The sequence below is a fragment of the Mytilus galloprovincialis genome, chromosome 11 (assembly GCF_965363235.1).
Source record: "Mytilus galloprovincialis chromosome 11, xbMytGall1.hap1.1, whole genome shotgun sequence".
Taxonomy (NCBI): domain Eukaryota; kingdom Metazoa; phylum Mollusca; class Bivalvia; order Mytilida; family Mytilidae; genus Mytilus; species Mytilus galloprovincialis.
This window is the reverse complement of record NC_134848.1, coordinates 60,082,306-60,100,588: the sequence shown is the minus strand read 5'-3', so window position 1 is coordinate 60,100,588 and position 18,283 is coordinate 60,082,306. Positions and strand designations below refer to the sequence as shown.

Genomic DNA, 18,283 nt, shown 5'->3' with positions numbered 1-18,283 from the left:
TGACATTTTTTACTGCTATTTGTTTGTTTGGTCTGATTTTATTTTCATATTCTCTTTTTTTTTGTCATGAGGTTGTCATTTTTTTTAATTGTAATCAATATCATAATGGTATCTCATTTGTCGAAAATAAACAGACAAAAAAAAAAAAAAAGAAAAGGACCAAGACACATAAACATACAAATCAAAACACTTAAAACTTATGACTGAGCAACACGAACCATCACAAAAAACGAGGATGATCGTAGGTACTCTGGAAGGTAAACAAATCAAGAACCTCATGTGGTACCCGTCATGTTGCTCATGTAAACAACTAAATCCCGTTTCCAAATATACGTGTCGCAAATCCTGAAATCTTACCTCACACATATGTTAAATAAAAAGTTGTAATTTTTATTATCTTATTCAGGATTGATAAACCAAATAACACGTTGATCAATTAACATATGAAAAAAGTCTCTAAGGGACGACATCAAAAGTTCAATGTAGAATATAAAACTTAATTTATATAGTGTTTTCACTGACCCCTTTGACCCCCTTCTTAACTCAATTGGAGAAAAATTGATTGACCAATATGTATATATATATAAAATTGATGTCAATTAAACAAACTTTGCAGCAATTTTGACCCCTCCCCCCTCAAGCAAAACTATTTGAATTAAGTCTTTTTTTTATCCTTCATTAATTTTCTTATGTCGTCCCTAATAACAGTTTGCTAAAACGCAATTGCTACATCTATATCTAATTACTAAAAACAACGAAATTAATTTTAAATGTATAGTTTCATAATGACTTGATGTAATTCTAACATGTGAAAATTAAGCGGAGGTGTGTACAGACATTAAATCAACAATTAACAAGAAAAAAAATAAACATAATATAAGAGAAAGTTAATACATAATAAATGATGTGCACTTTATGTTTGGAATTCATGCAACGGATGAACACGAAATGTGTTATTATATAACCTTCAACAGGTATTATCGCAATCGAAATAGAAGCAAATGAGTTTAACGTTTAATTCCAACCGGTGTAATTAAAGAAACAACAAATCTGTTAAAACATACAAGGCCTACTATTTTGTACGCCAACGTGTGTTTCGTCTACATTCGGTCCTAATCTAAAACGTTACCAAGCCCAATCAATTAGGACAAGTTGGAAAGAGGGCAGTTGGTTTGCATTCTTAATTTAAAGTAAAATGATAATTTATTATCAGAAAATACTGAATGCAAATCAATCATTTAAGGTGGCTCGGGTGTCTTCCTCCATCTTGGATTTCGAAGAAGCTGATAACTTTGGTCTAGATATTTGATGAAATGTGCAAATTTTTTAGAGTTGTATGAAATTTATTTATAAGACTTTTTATATAAACATAGAAAATTGTGTTTTTTATCATAATTACAGTTGTAATTTCTCAAAAACACCTTGTTTGTATTTGATATTATTTTTTTCAACTTTGCCAAATAAGGAGAGATTTGTCAGATATAATAAGTTTTAAAATAGAAAGTGTTATGAAATTACCTATTTTGATATGTAGCAAAAAAAAAAAACAAGTTCCGTCACCCATGTTTTCTTTTTCTCATCTGAAAGACTGTTGTAAGAGCAATCTTCTTACATTTTATCTTAAATTTCTAGTAAGTTTTCTTTCTATCACACAAAATTTGATTTTCCATGCATAATCTATACTAAATCTGACAATTTTTCACAATCTGTAGCGTTAAAAAAAGTCCGGTGACCCACACTTTTTAATACAGTTTTGAAAAAAGCATGATAAAAACTTCATTTTGACAAGTTATCAAGAATTTCTATCAATTTTAATTAAGACGCCCTAGTCACCTTAAATCATGTTAATATTTTTTTAGTTTGAAATGTTCTATTATCAGCAGCACTGGCACAGTCAAAGTTATATAAGAAATTAAACTCTTTGATACGTTTTCTTGAATGTCGTCAGACATACTTTTTACTGGATATACTGGTGATATCACAACGCTTTTTACAATCGTTTTATTGTGTTTTATTCAATTCCTTATTAAATACATGTGTTTAACAAAACTAGAGGCTCTAAAGAGCCTGTGTCGCTCACCTTGACCTATGTGAATATTAAACAAAGGAAGCAGATGGATTCATGACAAAATTGTGTTTTGGTGATGGTGATGTGTTTGTACATCTTACTTTACTGAACATTCTTGCTGCTTACAATTATCTCTATCTATAATGAACTTGGCCCAGTAGTTTCAGTGGAAAATGTTAGTAAAAAAATTTTATGAAAATTGTTAAAAATTGACTATAAAGGACAATAACTCCTTAGGGGGTCAATTGACCATTTCAATCATGTTGACTTATTTGTAAATCTTACTTTGCTGTACATTATTGCTGTTTACAGTTTATCTCTATCTATAATAATATTCAAGATTATAACCCAAAACAGTAAAATTTCCTTAAAATTACCAATTTAGGGGCAGCAACCCAACAACGGGTTGTCCGATTCATCTTAAAATTTCCGGGCAGATAGAACTTGACCTGATAAACAAATATACCCTTTGTCAGATTTGCTCTAAATGCTTTGGTTTTTGAGTTATAAGCCAAAAACTGCATTTAACCCCTATGTTCTATTTTTAGCCATGGCGGCCATTTTGGTTGGATGGCCGGGTCACCGGAAACATTTTTTAAACTATATACCCTAAAGATGATTGTGGCCAAGTTTGGATTAATTTGGCCCAGTAGTTTCAGAGGAGAAGATTTTTGTAAAAGATTACTAAGATTTACGAAAAATGGTTAAAAATTGACTATAAAGGGCAATAACTCCTAAAGGGGTCAACTGATCATTTCGGTCAGTTTGACTTATTTGTAAATCTTACTATGCTGAACATTATTGCTGTTTACAGTTTATCTCTATCTATAATAATATTCAAGATAATAACCAAAAACAGTAAAATTTCCTTAAAATTACCAATTTAGGGGCAGCAACCCAACAACGGGTTGTCCGATTCATCTGAAAATTTCAGGGCAGATAGATCTTGATCTGATAAACATTTTACCCTGTCAGATTTGCTCCTAATGCTTTGGTTTTTGAGTTATAAACCAAAAACTGCATTTTACCCCTATGTTCTATTTTTAGCCATGGCGGCCATTTTGGTTGGATGGCCGGGTCACCGGAAACATTTTTTAAACTATATACCCTAAAGATGATTGTGGCCAAGTTTGGATTAATTTGGCCCAGTAGTTTCAGAGGAGAAGATTTTTGTAAAAGATTACTAAGATTTACGAAAAATGGTTAAAAATTGACTATAAAGGGCAATAACTCCTAAAGGGGTCAACTGATCATTTCGGTCAGTTTGACTTATTTGTAAATCTTACTATGCTGAACATTATTGCTGTTTACAGTTTATCTCTATCTATAATAATATTCAAGATAATAACCAAAAACAGTAAAATTTCCTTAAAATTACCAATTTAGGGGCAGCAACCCAACAACGGGTTGTCCGATTCATCTGAAAATTTCAGGGCAGATAGATCTTGATCTGATAAACAATTTTACCCTGTCAGATTTGCTCCTAATGCTTTGGTTTTTGAGTTATAAACCAAAAACTGCATTTTACCCCTATGTTCTATTTTTAGCCATGGCGGCCATCTTGGTTGGAAAGCCGGGTCACCGGACACATATTTTAAACTACATACCCCAAAGATGATTGTGGCCAAGTTTGGATTAATTTGGCCCAGTAGTTTCAGAGGAGAAGATTTTTGTAAAAGATTACTAAGATTTACGAAAAATGGTTAAAAATTGACTATAAAGGGCAATAACTCCTAAAGGGGTCAACTGATCATTTCGGTCAGTTTGACTTATTTGTAAATCTTACTATGCTGAACATTATTGCTGTTTACAGTTTATCTCTATCTATAATAATATTCAAGATAATAACCAAAAACAGTAAAATTTCCTTAAAATTACCAATTTAGGGGCAGCAACCCAACAACGGGTTGTCCGATTCATCTGAAAATTTCAGGGCAGATAGATCTTGATCTGATAAACATTTTACCCTGTCAGATTTGCTCCTAATGCTTTGGTTTTTGAGTTATAAACCAAAAACTGCATTTTACCCCTATGTTCTATTTTTAGCCATGGCGGCCATTTTGGTTGGATGGCCGGGTCACCGGAAACATTTTTTAAACTATATACCCTAAAGATGATTGTGGCCAAGTTTGGATTAATTTGGCCCAGTAGTTTCAGAGGAGAAGATTTTTGTAAAAGATTACTAAGATTTACGAAAAATGGTTAAAAATTGACTATAAAGGGCAATAACTCCTAAAGGGGTCAACTGATCATTTCGGTCAGTTTGACTTATTTGTAAATCTTACTATGCTGAACATTATTGCTGTTTACAGTTTATCTCTATCTATAATAATATTCAAGATAATAACCAAAAACAGTAAAATTTCCTTAAAATTACCAATTTAGGGGCAGCAACCCAACAACGGGTTGTCCGATTCATCTGAAAATTGCAGGGCAGATAGATCTTGATCTGATAAACAATTTTACCCTGTCAGATTTGCTCCTAATGCTTTGGTTTTTGAGTTATAAACCAAAAACTGCATTTTACCCCTATGTTCTATTTTTAGCCATGGCGGCCATCTTGGTTGGAAAGCCGGGTCACCGGACACATATTTTAAACTACATACCCCAAAGATGATTGTGGCCAAGTTTGGATTAATTTGGCCCAGTAGTTTCAGAGGAGAAGATTTTTGTAAAAGATTACTAAGATTTACGAAAAATGGTTAAAAATTGACTATAAAGGGCAATAACTCCTAAAGGGGTCAACTGACCATTTAGGTCTGTTTGACTTATTTGTAAATCTTACTTTGCTGAACATTATTGCTGTTTACAGTTTATCTCTATCTATAATAATAGTCAAGACAATAACCAAAAAAAAAGTAAAATTTCCTTTAAATTACCAATTTAGGGGCAGCAACCCAACAACGGGTTGTCCGATTCATCTGAAAATTTCAGGGCAGATAGATCTTGACATGATAAACAATTCAACTTCGTCAGATTTGCTCTAAATGCTTTGGTTTCAGAGTTATAAGCCAAAAACTGCATTTTACCCCTATGTTCTATTTTTAACCACGGCGGCCATCTTGGTTAGTTGGCGGGGTCACGCCACAAATTTTTTAAACTAGATACCCCAATGATGATTGTGGCTAAGTTTGGTTTAATTTGGCCCAGTAGTTTCAGAGGAGAAGATTTTTGTAAAAGTTAACGCAGGACGACGACGGACGCCGGACGTAAAGTGATGGGAAAAGCTCATTTGGCCCTTCGGGCCAGATGAGCTAAAAAAGGAGACGTGGTATGATTGCCAATGAGACAACCATCTACCAATTGTCAAATGCAGTGGGTGTAAGCAATGGTAGACAACTGTACGGCCTTCAACAATTAAAAGATACACCTTGTTTATGCATACATTTGGTCTTCAAAGATTATATAAAAAATAATGAATTCGTCGTTTTAAGTGTATTGATCACATTACTTTTATAAATCATTTGATTTGATATGATAATAATCATCAAACAATCCAAGTCAAACCGTTTTTTTTTGTGTATTTTTATATCTAAATAAAAAAGAGTACCTGATCGTTTGGTTTGATTTTCTCTCACGGATATAAAATCATAAATGGTTGTGATAAATTATTCCTTACATTTCTTATTATATCGTTGTGAGAGAAGGTAAATTAATTAGTGTTATTGTTAGAAAAGTTGATATTTCAATAAAATAGCTTGTCGTGACATGAGTAATTTTACACCGTTAGTGTGTCTTTAGTATGCATTGGCCTACTATAAAACAGATGTTATCTTAGTAAACTGGAATATCAACATGAATAAACAATGTAAATGAACAACATAAGGCTAAATAGAGGACACAAGCTCGTTTCAGAAACATTCAGGTTTGATAATTAATCGAATAAACCTATTATATGTCTATATTAATCATTATTAATCATCCCTTGAGACTTCGTGTTGGTGTAGGAATTTTAGAAAAAAAAGTTCTGGTATATCAGAACTAGTTTAATTCAGAACTGCATATATGCTAATAGTTATCAAAGGTACCAGGATTATAATTTAGTACGCCAGACGCGTGTTTCGTCTACACAAGACTCATCAGTGACACTCATATCAAAATATTTATAACGCCAAACAAGTACAACGTTGAAGAGCATTGAGGATCCAATATAAGACAAACGACTTCTCATTATCAAATTTACGACCTGTGCATGAAGATGGAGTATGATAGAAAAAACATAATTTGAAATTCTATTAAAACAATCAAATCATGATTATCATGATTATACATAGAAAGAGTGTTCCCTTTCTTTATTTGCAACACACGTTAGTTTTTTTCTCATTTTGCTTAGTGCTTTTAGATGAAGTAAAGACAGACGTTTTCAATTCAGTCTCTTATTAATTGTCCTTTCTTTATTTTATAATGGCATAGATTTAGTATGATATCTGTGAATGCAATGCAATAAAACAATTTCAGAATTACGTAAAGAACAAAAATGACAAAACAAAATGAAGTTCCTGTTTGGAAATTTGTTGTAAATTAATATTACAAGGATGCAGAGTATAAAAAGCATTCTTTGCTTGTTTAATTTTACTTTACTTAACCAAACAGAGCAGAGGTCATAGCTTGTAGAGTTAATAAATATCAGTTTATATCATGGTAGATCGGACCTACCTGATAATTCTTAACAACTTTATGATATACAGTTACACCATTGTCCCAGTTTAGGGGAGGGTATGCTACCTTCAAACATGTTTAACACTCCGCATTCTTTATGTGGCTGTTCTCAGTCTAGCCAGTGATTACATGTTCTTGGTTTTTGACATGTCAATAGAGAATAGGGCGTAGTAAAATATGCTTGCTAGTGCACCAAACTCTTTACATAGCCTTTGACATTAATGTAACAGTACAACATAAGAACAAACTATACACATTAGTTTAAACTCATCAGATCAATACAAAGCAGAAAGACATCTATCAAAAACAAAGACCTAGAATAACTTTAGATTGTCCCCTTTTGTTGCCGAAAACAATGATTACTTAACTACAAAACCTATTTTTTCTTACGACGAGGTTGATACTATTATACCCTTAATATTTGTTTCTGTCAGTTGCAACGGTGGCAAAGTAATCTAAAAAAAAAGGCACGAGTAGTATATCGCTGTTCAAAGTCGTAAATCGATTGAGAGAAAACAAATCCGGGTTACAAAGCAACGAGCAAAACCCATCAATTATAAAAGGAAAACAACGAAACAACAGAAACACTAAAGTGCAGCAAAAAAACAAACGACAGTGTAACACAAACAGAAACGAAATATAAAATAACAACTGTAATTTTTCTGACTTGGTACAGGACGTTTGACGAAAAACATGGTGGGTTGAACCTGATTTTGTGGTTAGAGAAAACTCGCGCTTTTATTGCAATGTTAAATATAACACTCAAAGGACTACATTACATGACAGCACTACAGTAGAAATAAATGCAAGAACATTCAGGACAGAAAAATACACAAACAAACTATTCAATAGTACATTTCAACATGCTAATAGTTATCAAAGGTACCAGGCTTATAATTTGATACGCCAGACGCGTGATTCATCTATATGAGACGCACCAAAGTAGTCAGAAAGCCAAGTATAAAGTTAAAGATCATTGACACCCAAAATTTCAAAATGTTGTGCAGAACAATAATTTTATAAAGAAATGACCATATAATTGATGTTCATGACAACTTCGCAGTGCTGACTAACCACAGAATAAAAACAAAAACGTAAACCAAACAAGGACAGAATATTCTCCTACTGTAATCAGTAGCTAGTTAACACTGAGGTTGTGAGTACTAATCCCGCTCGTGCGGGTACACTCGACTCCATTCTTAATTGGGTAGGATTGTCAGTTTTTGTATCAAAAGTCGGTGGTTTTCGGGCTTCCGCCACCAAAAATGCTGGTCAACACGAACAAAGTTCAAATGTGGCGCTTACATGTTGAGTTAAAACACCAACAATCAATCATGAAACGTTTACGACTTTTCTTATCACGTGACACGTTATACCTATCCACATGACAATGTTTGATTCATTAAGCAACGTTTTCATGTAATTTGAATTTACATATAGTGCGATGTGATGTTATAAAAAAAGAGACAAAAGGACCACAATTTCTTGTCATGTTGGTCTGTTTACATAGGATTTTATGTATTTTATACTTACTTGGTTATAATTTACACACTTCGAAATAAAAATCTGATACAAGTATTTGTATAAAATATTACTTACCAGTATTTTCATGTTGTAAATATAAAGGATCAACGTTGAAAGTCCTGTGTAATGCTCCACTATTTTTTACCCTTAAATGAAAGTCATTCTTATGAGTTGACTGAGGCTAATTATTAAATCGATGAGTTCCATTTTTGCCGTGCTATAGCATATTCATTAACTTGACAGATCTATGCTTATCTAAATACGTAAATCTAAATATGAATAAATCTTAAACAGTTGTTGTCCATTCTTTTGGTGTGTTTGCGCTCTTGATTTTGCCATTTGATTAGGTACTTTCCTTTTTGAATTTTCCTCGGAGCTAAGTATTTTTGTGATTTTAATTTTTTCTTGATTGTTTAAATTATCTGCAGTAATGTATATCTACTTTGATTGCATGAAAGAATGAATATGTAAATCTTATATAGACATAAAGGCATATTTTATGACCCCTAGTGCGCAGTAGAGCATGTAGGATGTGTCAATAAGCTTTGAATAAATTTGAACGCGAGAAAAACAATACATTCAAAAGGAGAAGATTGGCATGCTGTGAGATGATGGAGTTTTATTTGTTATTTCCAGTGGCGGATTATGGGGGGCAGGGGGGCCCGGCCCCCCCCTTTTTGGGAAAACATTTGGTTGCTTATATAGGGAATCACTGAAGCGTGACTGAAGCTGGCCCAGTTAGTGGGCCCCCATTTATGAAAAATTCTGGATCCGCCACTGATTTCAGATAAACCTTCAACTGACTACTAATTATGTTTTAATACAATAGCGAACGATTTTGCATACTCACTAGTTCATTATGTATGAGTGCACATGTTACAGTTGACATTTTATATCACTGAAGGTCGCATTTAAACCTGAATTCATTTATTCGATCGAACTTGAAATTAATGATACAACATGTGCCTCATATCCAGAATTACATCTAAAAATTGGTAACGAGGGTTAAAAACAAAACTTTATGACAAAGTAGAGGACTAAAGCTTCATAATGCTTAACCTTTCATTTTATATAGCAATATTTCTGCATATGGAGTATTTACTTCCCAGTTCATATGATAGTCCATAGGTTGAATGTTTGGTTTTGTATACTGTTGTATTTTTTTCGTTGTACAGACATGGCATTTTCAGGTATTGTCCGACTTATCAGTTTGAATATCCTTTCGGTACATGTACCGTTAGTCCACTTTACACATATTTTTTGTTGTTGTTAGGTTTTTTTTTGTATCGGACTCTTTCATGTCTTTGACAGATGGTTTTTATTCATAATCTAACTACCAATATAGAAAGTGGTTGCGAAAATATTCTGTTCAAGCTCCTCTGGCATATGCATATGAATATTTCTGTTCTGTTCTTATCATATTAATTCCCTTTTAATGTGCAATATCTATATAATGTTTACAAATTACCACAATGCCGTACAATCAAAATGTACCATCATCCATTTCGATGGGTTAAATGCAAACGAATTGGCATATTCAACCCCTTCCATATACTTCCTGAATTCTGGGCAGATGAATGCAGTCCCAGCATATGCCGCATCGATGTGGAGCCACAAGCCTTCTCTTTCACCTGCATTACAAATAAATGAACAAGAAGCTAATAGAGTTTGTTGCGTCCATGTCACCTTTTCAGAATTCTTTTTGACCAGGAATGCTTATACCAAAATAATTGAAAGTCAAATATGCATGACTACTTAAACACGTAACGTTCACCTACCTAATATATCAAAATGACACTTTAATAAATAATGGTTTGCGTCTGTAACACTTTTCTGGGTTTTCCATCATCGGGAACGCTCATACATCAAAATAAATTGATAAGTAAGGAAGCATTGCTACTTTCCGTTTGAATTTTTCCACGGAGTTCAGTATTTTTGTAATTTTTCTTTAACTACTTTTCCACATAAGAAGGGGAAAAAAGGCCTAAAATAATATCTTAATCCATCTTAGGTCAACTTTGCCTTAAAGAGTTGAACCCTAGCCTGTTCATGTTGTTTTAAAAGTTTTTATCTATTTATTAATGGTTATGAATACTACGTATCACTCCTACATATAATATAAACCTGTACCATGAGCAACGCAATAACAGTATGCACCATATTATATAATTTTAAAAAGTTGTGTCAAAAATTCAATTTAATTTGCGTTTTAACATTCAATTTTACAATAGCTGTTCAAATCATCTGTTCAAAGAAAAAAGGTTAAACTTAAATTTATTTCACAGTAGCATATGTAATTATTTCATAACATTTGCACAGTCGTGCTTATACATTAATCAGCTGAGCTAAGATATAGTTCCAATGAATGTTTCACTTTTAAACATTTTCTTTTAGAATAGCCAAGATGCAATAGAGTTTATTTATACTGTGCATGATTGTAAATATTACGTGTTATAAGATTTGTGGTTATTTGCAAAAGAGTATAGTTGAAGAACATGGTAGGCAATATCGCCAGAAGACCCAGACTATTAAACAAACGTGTCAAACGTCATTTTAAACATGTCAAATGCCACTATGTATTGCAGTGGGAGTTATTCTGAGTTTTATACGATGTATTTTGACATTATATACGGTTTTATTTAATAATCTGAAAGCAGTTATACTTACAAATTGGTCCTAGTTCTTTCAAGTTATCGAATGCGCATGCACCTGTTGTTCCCAAGGTGGCACACACCTACAAGTAGAATAACAGGGATGTACATTTGATTATCAGGCTCAAGTTAGTACACAGATATCATGACTACGGATACTCCTACAATCCTTTCTACTTTTCATATTTCTACAAAGATATCACCGAATTTTTACTTACCAATAAGACAACCTATTGATTGGTTCGTGTTGCACAACTTGTAATTTTCGATGTAGTTTTTTGGGTATCAATGTTGACCGTTTTACCCCTGTTCTTCTTATGCTGATTTTTTAAATTACCAACCCAGTTCAATAAAATCCTCTTGCTCTTCAGATTCCTGATGACTTGTTGTTTTCAAAATTTTATAGAAAATGTTACGCGGACAATGTTATTGGTTATATTAAAATGAATAGTTTCTTTGTGGTGATTTAAATGAAGTCAGCACACTTTGATTACACCAGTACATATATACATATCCTCTCACCTTCAAAATGGTACAATGAACTTTTGGTGGGATTTGTGTTCTCAAACTACAGAAGGAGTGACTCGAATTTTGGATGTGATGATATTGGGATAAACTAGTAAGAATGTGGAATATAGAAAGCAAGAATAGTGTTACTGAGAAAGAGAATGGACACAAAGTTGGAATAGGGAATAATTACAAATATGCTGAATTTGAGCACTCCTGCACTTATAAACTTATTATATATATAATTCAGTTTACCTCTTGTTATATTGTGATTAATTAAAGTGTAGATTCGAGGCTAATAATGAAAGTAGGCAATTTAAAAAACAAACAAGTCAAGTATCGAGAACCTTGAAATGAATTATAAAATTGAGAATGGAAATGGGGTATGTGTCAAATAGACAACAACCCGACCATAGAAAAGAAACAACAGCAGAAGGTCACCAACAGGTCTTCAATGTAGCGAGAAATTCCCGCACCTGGAGGCGTCCCTCAGCTGGCCCCTAAACAAATATATACTAGTTCAGTGATAATGAACGCCATACTAATTTCCAAATTGTACACAAGAAACTAAAATTAAAATAATACAAGATTAACAAAGGCCATAGACTCCTGACTTGGGACAGGCGCAAAAATGCGGCGGGGTTAAACATGTTTATGAGATCTCAACCGTTCCCCTACACCTCTAGCCAATGTAGAAAAGTAAACGCATAACAGTACGCACATTTAAAATTCAGTTCAACGAGAGTCTGATGTCAGAAGATGTAACCAAAAAAAATAAACAAAATGAAAATAACATACATAAAACGGTATCAAGCCGTCTTCTCTATCTTTGTCTATAACCTCTTGTATTGCATCACCGCGCATGCTTAGTTCGTCGTCACATTCGATAAACCTCATTTTCACAAGTGCAATCAATCCTGCTTTTTCAACCGATGAATGAGCCTGAAAAATTTGAAAATAATTTTTCATAATATCAGACGTATTTGGTGAAACTGTAGAAAAGAAAATAGAAAATGAAAAATAACACACATAAGGACAATTAATGATAAAAACATTCGTTTTTTTGTACATTTGCAGGAAATTTTTACGTCTTTACTTAAGAAATAAATCCTTCTTTGTTATTAATTGATGGAATTTAATAAATGTAGCTTGCGACATAGTAACGCTGATATAAAATGTGTCATGATTGATTGAACTCTTTCGAACGTATTTTTTTTCAAATCTTTCAGTCGCAAATAATATAAAAATTACAATTTCTACGATTGTTTTGGAATTCTTACAAGATCTTACAAAACCGATCTTTTGTCATCGAAAAGAAAATGTCAAATGCCATCTGTTCTCTGTCATGTAAAGAATCGTTCGACATTAGTGGTATCAGTTATCTATTTGTCATGTGACATTAATGGCGGGAATATCAGTAATGTCATCTATTTCTCATCAGGCCATTAATCAAATCTGATATATCTATAGTTACCTTGAAAGCAACAAGCAAAAGGAAAAGTACGAAAATGAGGGAATTTAATTACACTGTGTGTCTGAAATTCAAATTTCATTACACAACCAATTTGATAAGTATCTAGGTTAAATGTTCTATTTTCATCAGACATCGCCGTGTGACTTAATTTTTGCTCAAACTCCATGGGACGAACTCTTACTCTTTGGAATGAATCCAATCTTTTTTGGTTAATTTTACAATGGAAATTAAACAAAATGTACATAAAAGTCATAAAAGCATCATGTAGTATTGAATAGTTCATACCTGGTCCGAACAATAAGCAACAAGCCTCGAATTGATTTCCATATCTTCTAGTCCTGAGTTTTTGAACTTCCGGAGTATTTCTGTTCTAGCAGCCAGCAATGCTATAAAGGTACAGTCACTTGCTGTTACCTGTTAGATATTAAGAGATTTGTCACTGATGTTCGATCAGATAATGTGTACTCAATACGAGCAATACATTGGATGCCAGTGGCGGAGCAGGATCTTGCTAAATTGCCTTTCTAGAGCACCTGAGATCACCCTTATTTTCCCTTGGGTTCGTGTGGATCAGTTTGTATTTGTTTTTAAGTTGTATTTTGTGAACTTGTTCGTGTTTCGTTTTATTTATTCATGTACCACGATGTCTTTACTTGTCCAACCCACCCCCTTTTGTAGCATTTTCCAATGTGTTTTTAACTTTTTACAAGCAATCGTTATACATTTCAAAATGCGCTTTAAAAGCGTACTTCGTATATTCTCTTCTAAGAAAATATAAAAACATATATTTGTTTATACTAGTTCTGTCATAATAGAATTCGACGTTCTTTGAGTGAAGATATTATTAAATATTATTGAGAGAAACAAAACATTAGTACAAAAACAGCAAATATATGTTGTGATAGATAGAATGAACTTAACTACCTGGATAACTCCTCCTCCCATTGTATTACCTGTATAACTCCTCCTCCCATTGTCTGTTTGTTACTATGTAAGAAGTCTGAAGGTAAACCAATCATTTTACCAAGCCAATCCATTACTATTGTCTCTAACTCTGTACACGCTGGACTAGAAGCCTAAATTAAATACCAAAACACATGGGTTGACGAATTTATCAATCAAATAATGTACAGTGGCAAACATTACACATATGTAGGACGATAAGTTGTTACTGATATATTGAGATACCTTGATTCTGATACAGAGATAAATTGTACCTTTTAGCGCATAATTTGACAACGCGTAGAAAGACATATTACTCCGACACATGATTCTGAACCCAAGTCTACATTCTTTGTTTTAACTCTTAAATACTGCCTACATCTTTGAGAAGCTTCAAATACCAACAATATGTATCTGGTGTATTAAAATGGAGCCCGGAACAAGACAAAAGATTCGCAGTATGGACTTATCTTGAAGACCGTACCTTGACCTATAATGACGGTCCTATAATGGTTTATTTTTACAAATTGTGACTTGGATGGAGAGTTGTCTCATTGGCACTCATACCACATCTTTATATATCTATTATCGTACATTTATTTGATCTGATAAGGTCAGCTGTTAAATCATAATGGTTAATAATATGTTTTGGTTGAAGCTAAGTGAGGACACATTCTTGACATTGCAGGTGGGTTTTTGTATTAAAAATGGTGGTCTGTAATTGTATCATGACTTAACTATAAAATAATTCTCTTTTTCGTTAATTATTCTTTTGAGATACTGTTTATTGATTGATGTGTCTATCAGAGGGGTAAAGAATTGCAAATGATATAATTTCACGTTTTTGTTGTATTTCGGAATTTTTGGTTTTTAGCACTCTTTACCTTGGTCTTTGTACTGCTCTGACTAGAGTCGTGTGTAGATGAAGCACGCGCCTCGCTAACCGAGGTTTTAGCTTAGAAACTTCGATGATTTTTTTATTCTATCCACTCCCTTATGTACCTTTGAATTCGTTTTGTATTAGCTGCATGGTTGCGATAGGCTTGATTTTATGATGACTCGCTCTTGTAACTAAAGCAATATCTTAATTATTTCTTTTCCTTTCATAAAAATGATTTAATTTGAACAAACTTATTTTAATAATAGACTAATTAACTAATTTTCCTTTTAAATTAATATTAGCTGACAAATATATTAAACGAATTTGGCAGATTGAAGTATAATTGCTTAAATTTGAATAAAATCAGAAACCAAATTTAATGATTTGCGTGCCAGCATGGTATAGCAAGTTAGTAGATTATATCTCAAAAAGAACTTGGAATAAAACTGTAGATTGCATCGCATACTTCCACATGCAACTTTTTATAGACGAGTTTATCCAAGGGCTTTGAGAGATTTTATCACGCTTGCTATTTGCTTTTAATTTCTCGATTAAAGTGTTTGGGTGATTATCTTGACAGAACTTTTAACACTTAATCCCGTGTAACTAACGTAATAAAATAAAAGTTTTTTCAGATAAAATGAAAATAAATTACCAAAAAAGAAGCATTTTACACTTCTTGCATGTTAATATTTTTTTTACCTTAATGAGGTTATGCTAAAATCCATAGGAAAAATCAAGATAACTGACTGTGTGGTGAATAAATAATAAAAAGCGACCACACATAACGGACATGTTCCATATTGTACAAATTCTTCATTACAGTGCTTAAAATGGTTTACGGTTTCACACGCCACTTATGCAAATACCGATACATTAATATACATGTACTATATCAAATGACAAAAAAGAAAGAAAGATAGAAATAAAATAAGCTCATGTATATTATTGCAGCTATACTAAATTATTTTTTCCGCGAAATTAAGGCATTTTCAGAATGGCGGGTTTTAATATCAGTCCTATTGTTGTATTAAGAAAGTAGGAACAACGGTCGTTTCTAAGGGCTTGGTTTCTGACTTACTGGCTCCTTCAAGAGCGATTTGAAGTTCGTCGAAAATCATATTACATTGTACAACTTAGTTGTATCTTTCAATGATACACATCTATTTAATGGGTATGTATACAAATGATATTAAAATGTAATTAAACATATTAGAATTTTAACATTAAAAATTTTATACTGATTTTTGTATGTTCATGCAATCACAAAATACTTACCCAGGTAAAACCAAGACAACCAATGGCATCCGCTAACATATCACCCAGCAACGACGGAAAGGAGTTCAAGGCCGGAAAATATGCATGCATGTATGGGCTCTGCCAGTGTGTTATCTGAAATAAATTAACAAAAATAACAAGTGCTGAACTTTCTTGTCTTGGATGAAATTTTTTTACTTGTAAATCGATTATGTTGATCGATGCTAAATATATATATAAGTTTTTTTGTTTATCAATCCGAATCACCTCCATTTTTTTTTTTTTTTTTTTTTTTTGCTTAGTCTTGAGTTTTCGATGAAGTTTTTTGTAGACAGTTATAAGTTTTATCATTCCTTAGTTTTATTTCAATGGGCAGTAAAACGCTTTCCAAAGTAAGGGCCCGGCTGGTTGATTGACGCAGAGATTCGCAGACACGTTAGGTCTGAATTGGGGATGTCAAATATACGATCCGTTTTGTGGAAATCGATTGACGATCTTAAGAACGTATGCTACAACTATTTGAGGGATAGACAGGTGGTCGTTCCCTATTCATTATACTTTCATCTTCAAGTGCAAGTCAAAGTTTCCCGCCCTTTATCCCAGGCGATCTATTACATGTTCTAACTGTTGTTATTAATTGTTTTTGTTTTGTCTTCGTCCTGTATATGAATGAAATATTTGCAACTGGACGTAAAACAAACACAATTATTATCATAGTGAAATGTATACTACTGTATAAGAATAAGATTATTTCAAATAAACACATCTGGAACATTTGGTTGTGATTTTTTAATTTGAATTAATAAGAAATAAATTTGTACAAAAATACAGCAGTAAAGTGGTAGAGCCATGAGTTGCAATAAATTACGGACTTGCACGTCTTTGAAAAATGTAATAAAAAACTATAGGTGAGTCAATCGATCACATTTTGTTAAAAGTGAGAAATTTTCATCTCCCGATTATTTGAATATAGCTTCCTCCTTATATCTCTATCAAATTCATATACGGTCAGAAATTGGATATCATCTTTAACCTCCCGACACTGGTCAATAATTGTTTGATGCATACACAATATTGTAAGAAATATGTCGCTTATTAAATCACTTCAGCCGTGAACGACCGTTACAAATCATCTTTATAACAGATCATAGTATAAAATTGATACTGTGACATCATTTCTTAGAATTAATAACACTAGAAGACACCCGCGAAATCGCGGGCATTCAGAGCGTAGTTTAAAGTATCGGTATGTAAAGTGTTGTTGGAAGAATTTTGTTAAATACAGAATGACTGGAGAATTTCAGCAAAAGTATAATAAGTCATAGGTTATTGGGGACAGGAAAATGTTTTTTTTTACCCTCCACCTTTATTTCCAAAGTTCCCAATTTTTGGTTTTCTATCAATTTCAATATGAACATACATTTAGTATGTTATGAACATTTATTGAAGTAAGGAGCCTGTAATTCAGTGGTTGTCGTTTGTTTATGTGTTACATATTTGTTTAGTTTCGTTCATTTTTGTACATAAATAAGGCCGCTTGTTTTCTCGTTTGCATTGTTTTACATTGTCATTTCGGGGCCTTTTGAAGCTTAGTATGCGGTATGGGCTTTTCTCTTTGTTGAAGGCCGTACGGTAACCTATAATTGTTAATTTCTGTGTCATTTTGGTCTCTTGTGGAGAGTTGTCTCAACATGGCAATCATACCACATCTTCTTTTTTTTTTTTGTAATCAATGAATTTTGTAAAAGATTTAATGACTGGAGAATTTCAGAAAAAGTATCAAAAGTTCACATGAATAATTTTAGCTCTTATCTGTATATTATGAACATTCATTATTATATAAATAAAGCGTATTTACTTTCAATTCTAAGTTTATCGATCCATGGTGATCATTGATATAGTATACAGACCCTCTCTATTTAATAAACTCTGTGACTGCCGTGGATAGTAAACTTGAAAATGATAGCAGATAAAATTCTGAAAATACACTTTATTCGTAGTATATGTATGTTCAAAGTATACAGAAAAACGCAAACCGGAAGTCTAATCTGACTTAAAATTTCGTACAATGACGGGACAATACCCGGATGCCTTTTTTCTCGTTTTTCTCCTAAAATAACTCAATCTGAATAATCATATGAATGGATGACAAATGCGACTATGCACTGTACCTATAGGACACAGAGGCGTGTTAATTAATTTATTGTGGAAAGAAGAGAAGCGACACCAAAAATGAGGTCTTCTCGTTTAATAGTATAGATAACTTCCCAAATGTTATATTAATTATAAAATAATTTTACTCGATCTATGATTAAAATACG

General features: G+C 32.8%; 1 protein-coding gene across 2 annotated transcripts in view; it reads right to left on the bottom strand.

The window, feature by feature from the left end:
- The window catches only part of LOC143052508 (aromatic-L-amino-acid decarboxylase-like), a 132,833-nt gene that overhangs the window by 91,840 nt on the left and 22,710 nt on the right, over nt 1-18,283 (bottom strand). For both annotated transcript variants that reach the window (XM_076225556.1, XM_076225555.1), the window contains exons 3-9: nt 15,984-16,097; nt 13,837-13,959; nt 13,169-13,297; nt 12,208-12,351; nt 10,919-10,985; nt 9,720-9,882; nt 8,327-8,397 (exon numbers count right to left, since the gene is read on the bottom strand). In XM_076225556.1, the coding sequence (XP_076081671.1) occupies nt 8,327-8,397; nt 9,720-9,882; nt 10,919-10,985; nt 12,208-12,351; nt 13,169-13,297; nt 13,837-13,959; nt 15,984-16,097 (811 nt within the window). The remainder of the gene's footprint in view (nt 1-8,326; nt 8,398-9,719; nt 9,883-10,918; nt 10,986-12,207; nt 12,352-13,168; nt 13,298-13,836; nt 13,960-15,983; nt 16,098-18,283) is intronic.